Source organism: Thunnus albacares, chromosome 14 (genome assembly GCF_914725855.1).
Source record: "Thunnus albacares chromosome 14, fThuAlb1.1, whole genome shotgun sequence".
Taxonomy (NCBI): Eukaryota; Metazoa; Chordata; class Actinopteri; order Scombriformes; family Scombridae; genus Thunnus; species Thunnus albacares.
Window position 1 is genome coordinate 28,446,458 of NC_058119.1, and position 8,287 is coordinate 28,454,744.

The window sequence follows — 8,287 nt, forward strand, 5'->3', positions numbered from 1 at the left end:
ACATGATCTCAGAGAATTCCTGCAATCACCAGCTTTAACATGCAGTAAAGGCTTATGTCCGCTTGGTGGTGCAGCTATCCAAGGTTACATACTGCATTAGTATCATACCCACGTACAGGGTTATCATACAATAATTGGTCTCAGTCAGATTAGAAAATGATGAAAAGGCTTCGGGAGCAGTTTGAGTTCCTGCTCTCGCCTCCAGCAACATAAATCTCATAAGTTTTAGAATCGAGATGAAGGCAGATCGCACCTCTTGTCCTAACAATCATAATTTAATGCCTCCACCTGAACTGTGAATAGCAAAATGATTGAAGGGGGGATTGGGGGGGAAATCAGCACTTCAGCTTCCTCACCTTGGTGACATGACTAGCAACTTTAAAATTAATTTTAAAATTAAACCTGTCTTTGGGGGGGGGGGGGGGGGGGGGGGGCAGCCACTTAACCATTTTGTGTCTTTTCCCCATATAGCCCAAAACTCAAAATATGACAGAATGTTCATCAGTTTATTTTGGATGGATTATTTATATTATAAGAAATATTTTTCTTAAAAACCAGGTAACAGCTCACTCTTTCACACCATGATTTTTTGTCTATTCACATTCTGTGTAATCTCAGCCTTTGTCTCTCTTTCTGCTCCGTGTACAGCTGTTTGTGTGTGTGTGTGTGTGTGTGTGTATGTGTGTGCTTAATAACACAGCCGAGACCAAAATGCATTTGAAATTGACATAACAAGTCTTAATTCTGCGTACAGTACACAAGTACACACATGGTCGTTTGTCTTTGCCAAGAAATGTTCGGTAGGCTGAACTCCAAAAGGCCCATGAGATTTTATTTTCTGTTCCATTTGTGTGAATGTTTAGACAGTGAAAGCATTCGGCAGCCCATAGGCTATTTAACATGTCTCTTGACGTCACAAGGCAACTTTTGTGATATATATATGCGCGCACTGCGGTTCTGAAGTTTCTGTCTTTTGCACATCAGACTGAAAAGCGGGATGGTAGCCAGGGTGGCCACAGACAACAGGAAATAAAATCCTATTTTATAGGTCAGGTATTTTGGGAATATGCCTGCGGCGCGCCACGTGCGTAATGACGAGTATGCCTCTAAATAGAAGAATTAAAGCGTCGAGGCTTTGTGAAGGAAAAGAGAACATGTCAGAATAGTTTACCCTGAGGGGAGCTGTGGGAAAGGAATTACTCATTTCCCACACCAACGCCGGCACATCTGTGCGTCTATGTCACCACAGGACGGGTCTCCAAGTCCATGGATAAAAAGGAACAGAAGGCAGCAGAATGGTTGCTGTGGGAGCGAATAACGGAACCTACGGTAGTGACAACATGAGGTCGTCGTTCATGATAGATAATAGAGCCGGTGGCGGAGATCCCGGGGGCTCCACAGACATGATGATCTCGGAGGCTCTTGCGCCCCGGCTGCTGAAGATTGCGCAGGGCGCCGCAGAGGCTGCGGCAGCAGCGGCAGCAGCGACTTCTCCGTCCACCTCCAGTCAGCCGCAGGTCATGGAGACGAACGGGACCAGGTGCGGCGAGCAAATCCTGAGCTACGGCCGGGTGGAGAAAGTCCTGATCGGCGGGGTCCTCACGATGCTCACGCTGTCCACCATCTGTGGGAACTTACTGGTGGTCATCTCCGTGTGCTTCGTCAAGAAGCTGCGGCAGCCGTCTAACTATTTGATCGTTTCTCTGGCTGTGGCGGACCTGTCAGTAGCTCTGGCCGTGATGCCGTTCGTCAGTATCACTGACCTAATTGGCGGTCAGTGGATTTTCGGACAGTTCTTCTGTAACGTTTTTATCGCCATGGATGTGATGTGCTGCACCGCGTCCATCATGAGTCTGTGCGTAATCAGCATTGACAGGTGAGATAAACTTCTTCTACGCCTTGAACAAAGTGCTTTTTTATTCCTAAACGCAGTTAAACAGTCTGTCAAACGATCATACACCATAAAGCTACATTATCATTATTTAGGCAGCTGTAAAACTTTCTATAAAATATTAATACTTATTTTTATATCATTGTTTTATTCATCTCATCGCAGTTCTGGAGCCAGACTCTCCACATTTAGAATTCTTCAGAAGGAGACACATTTTTATCCTTCTCCTATTCTTTAATCCCACGTTTGATAGTCTTACCAAAATCCCATTACACAGTCTAGTAAGGTGGTTTGTCTCTCAGTGTTTTTCAGACACTGAAACATGGGATTTGGGAGGTCAGAGCGTGGAGGCTCACAGCTCATTGTCTCGCTGCTCAAGGGCACTTTTACATTAAATTGGTGAGACAAAGTGGCTGCTGTGGGGATCGAACTAGTGATCTTTCGGTTTGTTTCTTTCTACAACCTGCCACCAGATTCCTTTTTCCATTTAAATGGAATAAAAGGGTCAGAATTGAAGCTGGAAGCATTCAGAATGAACATGCTGCAAATTACTGAAAAAAGGAAATTACTCTTACTAATAATTGATTTCTATATTTTTGGTGGCATCTATAGTTTTATTAGTTTAATCAGTTTAACAACATTATTAAATATTGTCTTGAATACCACACATGCCCGCATATCTGCTGTAGGTTGGTCCAGTATGAAATCCAGTGTGTGATGCAAATATGAAATTATTTTTATTTCATTCATTTTTCCAGCGAGGGTTTTGAATATGAATGTAAATAGGTTAATACTGTAGGTGTTTTCTGTGGTCAAACTGGCCAAATTTAACACCAGTTTCACACCTTGAGGCTGCATATGGAAACCACAGATTGTCGTTAATCCTTACTTAAGGGCACCTTGCTCAAGGTGGGGAGAGCATCACTGACTCAGGGTGGATTTAGGCACAAAAATAGCTCAGTGTGTTGAAATTGAAAAAAAGAACATATATTGGGTTAATTCTGTCTACCTTCTAATGAAATATATCAATTCGACATATCTTTCTCTGTAGGTATCTGGGCATCACCAAACCCCTGACGTATCCTGTTCGGCAGAACGGCTGCTGCATGGCTAAGATGGTCCTGTCAGTGTGGCTCCTCTCTGCCTCCATCACTCTCCCCCCTCTGTTCGGCTGGGCGCAGAATGTCAACGATGGCAGAGTCTGCCTCATCAGTCAGGACTTTGGATACACTGTCTACTCTACAGCTGTGGCGTTCTACATCCCCATGTCAGTGATGCTGATCATGTACTACAGGATCTACCGAGCAGCCAAACTCAGCGCTGCAAAGCACACCATCACCGGCTTCCCCAGGGAAGAGGACTACAGTGGAGGGGTGGCTGTTCGAGGGGGAAGAGGAGGGCAGGAGCTTCAGCAGCCAGCAGAGTCAGGAGAGGCAGGAAGTGTGAGGGGGGTGGGGGCTGAGCAGGAGGAGGAAGAGGAGGAGAGTTTGGACTGCGTGTCAGCGGCGTTGAAGCTCCAGCGTGAGGTGGAGGAGGAGTGCAGTACACGTGTCTCTCGCCTCCTCAAGACTGGTGAACACCATCAACGCCGGAAGAGGAAAAACCAGTCCATCTTCAAACGAGAGCAGAAGGCTGCGGCCACTCTGGGCATCGTGGTCGGCGCCTTCAGCTTCTGCTGGCTGCCTTTCTTCTTGGTGTCCACCGCCAGGCCGTTTGTGTGCGGCGTGGAGTGCAGCTGTGTTCCCCTCTGGCTGGAGAGAACTCTGTTGTGGCTCGGGTATGCCAACTCCCTCATTAATCCCTTCATTTATGCTTTTTTCAACCGTGATCTGAGGACCACCTACAGTAACCTCCTGCGGTGCCGCTACAGGAACATCAATCGGAAGCTGTCGGCGGCTGGCATGCACGAGGCTCTGAAACTTGTGGAGAAGCCAGACACTGATGTGTAAAGCTACGGGTCTGCCAATCAGTGGTGCTACAGAGACCAACAGAGACAACTGCCAGAGAAAACATGCAGCAGGGCTCAGTCTGCGGCACAAGACCACCATGCTGCCAGACTGGTAGGATGATTGCTGAGGCATGATGAGGCAGGACACTGTGATTAAATGGATGCACACAAAGCCGCACAGAGGAAGCCTAATACTTTTTTTTTTTTCCGGGGATGGAGAAAAATGGATGAAAAGTTTCACTTGCTGGTGATTAATTCAGACTGACTGAATAGTGGTTCACCACTACTAAACAATGATTGCCTCCATGGTGAAGTCCAACAATTGTAATGATGGTGCATTAAAAATGGGTTGATAACCTGCTGAACAGTCTTTTGCACATGGTATTACTAGAAAGTTTAGTGGAGCTACAGACTGACTCAGTAACCACCATGGATGGACATCTAGCCGGTGTCTTGTATTTTCAGTTTGAGACAAGAAAACCTGCCTTCACAAACACAAGTGGAGGAGTTCTTGGAGCTCAATTGGCCGACAAGGCTAGAAACACCAAATGTTTTCACTGCAATCTCTGTTCATCATGAGGACCCTGTTTTTCATTGCTTCTAAATGTTGAGTTTTGCTTCAGTGGACAAGCATGACAAAAAGTGGACAAGTTATGATTAAAACTCAAATGATATGTAAAAAAAAAAAAAAATGTTGTACACAAGTCTGTTTGTGGGATAAACCTGATTTCAGAGATCAAAATGGCTCCCTCTGACTAACTGTTGTACCTGTATGAGTTTGTTCTAGAAAATGCATTTTTGTCATTATCACTATGTGTTGAATGTGCCAAAACGTTCTCCTTTCCCCTAAACTCAAGTCATGACTTTCTTGAAAAACCTTTTATTGAACAATGTGTTTTGTAATCAGGCAGCTCACTTATGAACAAACAAACATTTTTAGGGAAAGAAGATAAAGACATATGACCATTTGGGACACTTTTTTTTGAATGTGCCTTTTCCTCAGTTACCATTAAGGGTTTCGGTTGCAGCACACAAGAGTCTCCTCTAAAACTATGCACCTCGTGTTTTAGATCAGACACAATGCGGATTGTTCAATTAAAGCCTTGTTTTGCATTAACATCACAGTTGAAGTAGCTCTTGAAACATGCAGTAAAACCCATGGAGGTGTGGATCATTGCTACCACTCTGAGCTTTAAGAATGGGCTACCTTTCTCTTAGTCATTCAGGGCCATTCTTACTTTCAGTGATACTGTCCCACTACAGATATATTTCTTTAGGTCTGCTATAGGGCTGCAACTAATACTTGGTTTGATTATCAGTTAGCCTTGATATTTCTTTAGATGAACAATTATTTGTTTAGTATCAGGTGATAGTAAAAATACCCATCACAATGTCTCACTCAAAAGTGAAAATTACTTGTATGGTTTGACTAACAGCTCAAAACCCAACGATAATCAGTGTTACAGTGATAACAGACAAAACAAGCAAATCCTCACATTTGAGAGGTTCATACCTGCAAATGTTTGCTTGATAAATGACCTTAAGCCCTTGAAAACAAACCCTAAATATTCCTCTATATTAAATATTAATGAGTAAACAAGCATCAAACGGTTCATAAGGACTGTGTTGGTGTGGTTTGATCAAATCTGATTGACAGTGTTGGCAACATAAACAAACAACCCACCAGCTATTATCAGATTTGAATTCAAATGTTGCTTAACTCTGATTGGTGCATGGAAATATATGTCATCACCCTTTTCCAAATGAGAAAACAGTGAGAAGGACGCAAGAACGAAAACGCAAATTATTAAAACTTTGGCAAAAAATGTGCTCATCACTCAAAAACTAATCGGGCTCATAAACAATTAATCAACTATTGAAATAGTTGTCAGTCAATTACCAAATTATTAATCGACTACTCATTTAAGCACTAGTCAGCTACCAACATTAATTAGATATCTTCCAAGGTGTCCATTTTTAGGAACAAGCATATCTTGTACTTTTGGATACAAGAGGCGAAGAGAGAAGATAAAAGCAGGTATTTCATGGGTGTTTTCAAGCACCTCCCACAGAGATTAGGAGACTCATCTTAGAGTTTCATTATTGTAAAGCACAGGTTCAGCTCCGGGGGATGTAAACTGGAGCAACAGCAGGAAGAGAGCATACACTCTATATGCACATTAATATTTCAATTAATTTAATGTTAATGCCATCCTGTGTACAATAACAAGAGTAAGCTCTTACTGTAAGTACCCTGAATATGACAGCTGGGACATGCTGAGTCCTGTTTCTACAGTTATGTTTCTGTCAGCATTTAGCATTTTTAACATTGTTTTATTCCCCCCTCCCCAGAGATTAATAACAAAGAGATTTTAATTTTTAATAGTGCAATATTGTGTTCTCAAATTCTGCTAGGATATGGATTTGACTTTTTACTACCCTACCTGTATTAGTACATTCTGTGCCCTTGAAATGTGTCGTCATTAAGTTGAATTTGTACAGTAATTAATTGAGATGGAGCAACAGAGGGCAATTAGTCAGTCTGAGGTAAAATCTCTTTTACACTGTGAACACTGTAATTGCCGCCTTTATTCTCTTTCTAGTCATTAATTAAAGCTGCTCTGTGCAAGGTTTTTTTTAAAAAAAATGCAAAAATACACCCAGCTTCTGAGCCTTAATCACAAAGAGGGACTTTAACAGAGATGTTAGATTCCCCAGTTTGGGAAACTTAACATTCTGGTATTGGCTTTGATCACTGGTGCAAAATATTACCCTTACTGGAAGATACAAACTTCCAGAGAGGAACTGGACTCACAAATGTATTTTCTTTTACCCTTTTCATCTCATTTTGTATCAGTTTGGTTAATCTGATTGTGCAGGATATGTGGGTACAATAGTTCTTTTATTGTTTATGTTTTTATTTAAACGTGAACTGTTGTGGCCATGTGGGATCATCACCTTAGTGAATTTGCCTGAAGTCACCCAGGCTGATGTGGGTAAATAAAATCTTTTGCTGTCATAGTTCATGGTTCTGCACATTCATGCCTTCAGCCTTATAATTAAAGGAATTAGTTCACTTTGGAGGCTGTGAACTGAAAAGGTTGAGAACCACTGAACTGTACTCGTTCTGGGCTTGGTGCCGCCATGGCGCGACTCCACTTCCTGTCATTCCTGTCAAAGAATATACAGAGGGCGACTGCCAGTGGAAATGAGCAGGGTGCACATGTTTCTAAAAGTGCAACAGTGCTAAACATCCACATCCACAAACTAATGGACAGCTGAGTCAGGTGCTACATTTATTCCAGGGGTGTGAACTCTTTTGTGGATGGAGCTGAAAAACTGACGAACCAAGAGGGTAATATCACAAAAGCAAAACTACAATTAAACCTTGTTTTATTGTATCTGACAGAGCACTTTATGGCATACAGAGGGCTTGATATTATTGTCCAGGTGCTGGCGGCATCGCTGAGAGGGGAAGAAAAAAGGAAACTTAAAGATAGAAGCATACCTAGCTGTGGCATTCAGTGGTTGTCAACTGCATCTCAGCCTCTGACACGTTGACAAGGTGTGACCGAATGGGCCCTCCAATTGAAAAGAGAAGAGGTAAAAGCCTTTCAACCTGCCTGCACTTTCCTGGGTGAACAGCCTCTAAAACACTCTGATAGCCACATAAATGTATCTGATCAAATTAGTCACCTTTACTGATAACAGCACCGAACTGAACAACGCCAGCTGCAGAGTGATCAATCTTGTTCAGGTTTCTCTCCTCCTTATCTGTTACCCAGTTATACATACACACATATTATTTTTGCACAGCTAAAAATCTCAATGAAGGTGCCGGACTTTGCTGCTAAGACATTTAAAGTGCAACTGGAAGGCCTTTGTCACAAAAATGATGTGACCACATATTTCATTAATTATATAATCATTAGATGTTTGTTCTTTCTTAAGTCACAAAACATTTATTAGCTCACAACATTTCAGTCTGTCCAATCTGATGAAGGTCGGACAGACCGAAACGTTGTGAATTAATAAATATTCCAGCAGGAAATGAGACGCTGAGTGTTTTTCTCATTGTTTTCAAGTTGCACTTTCCTCCGAAGCACCTGTCACATTTTCAGTTGTGCAGAGATTTTTATTTTTTAGTCACAAAACACAAAATATTCAAGTTATTAGTAGAATATATAACAGTGGTTCTCAACCTGGGAATTGATACCAATGATAAATCTAAGGGGTCATGAGATAAGTAACAGGATAAGGAAGTAGAAAAAGCACATTTTGCTACATAAATTTGGGTTTATCTTCCCCGGAATTTGTTATAAACTTAGCTTTTTTCATGTGAAAGATAAAAAAGAAGTAAAGAAGGAGAAAGAAAAACAATCAGTCACAACTGGTAGTCGTATGTAGAGGTCACAGGTTAAAAAGTTCGGTAACCACTGATATACAGT

At 42.1% G+C, this 8,287-nt stretch overlaps 1 protein-coding gene across 1 annotated transcript; it reads left to right on the forward strand.

The window, feature by feature from the left end:
• Nucleotides 1–859: 859 nt before the first annotated feature.
• Nucleotides 860–6,806, forward strand: LOC122996559 (5-hydroxytryptamine receptor 7-like). Its single transcript, XM_044372063.1, has 2 exons — nucleotides 860–1,876; nucleotides 2,943–6,806. Exons 1-2 carry the CDS (start codon nucleotides 1,296–1,298, stop codon nucleotides 3,838–3,840), a joined length of 1,479 nt encoding a protein of 492 aa, XP_044227998.1. The 5' UTR covers nucleotides 860–1,295; the 3' UTR covers nucleotides 3,841–6,806.
• The last annotated feature ends 1,481 nt before the right edge of the window (nucleotides 6,807–8,287 follow it).

Excerpts from the sequence above, each read along its gene's own strand:
- LOC122996559 (XM_044372063.1), top strand. The coding sequence starts at position 1,296 with ATGGTTGCTGTGGGAGCGAATAACGGAACCTACGGTAGTGACAACATG. Across the intron at positions 1,877-2,942 it reads TGCGTAATCAGCATTGACAG|GTATCTGGGCATCACCAAAC; the intron begins GTGAGATAAACT and ends CTTTCTCTGTAG.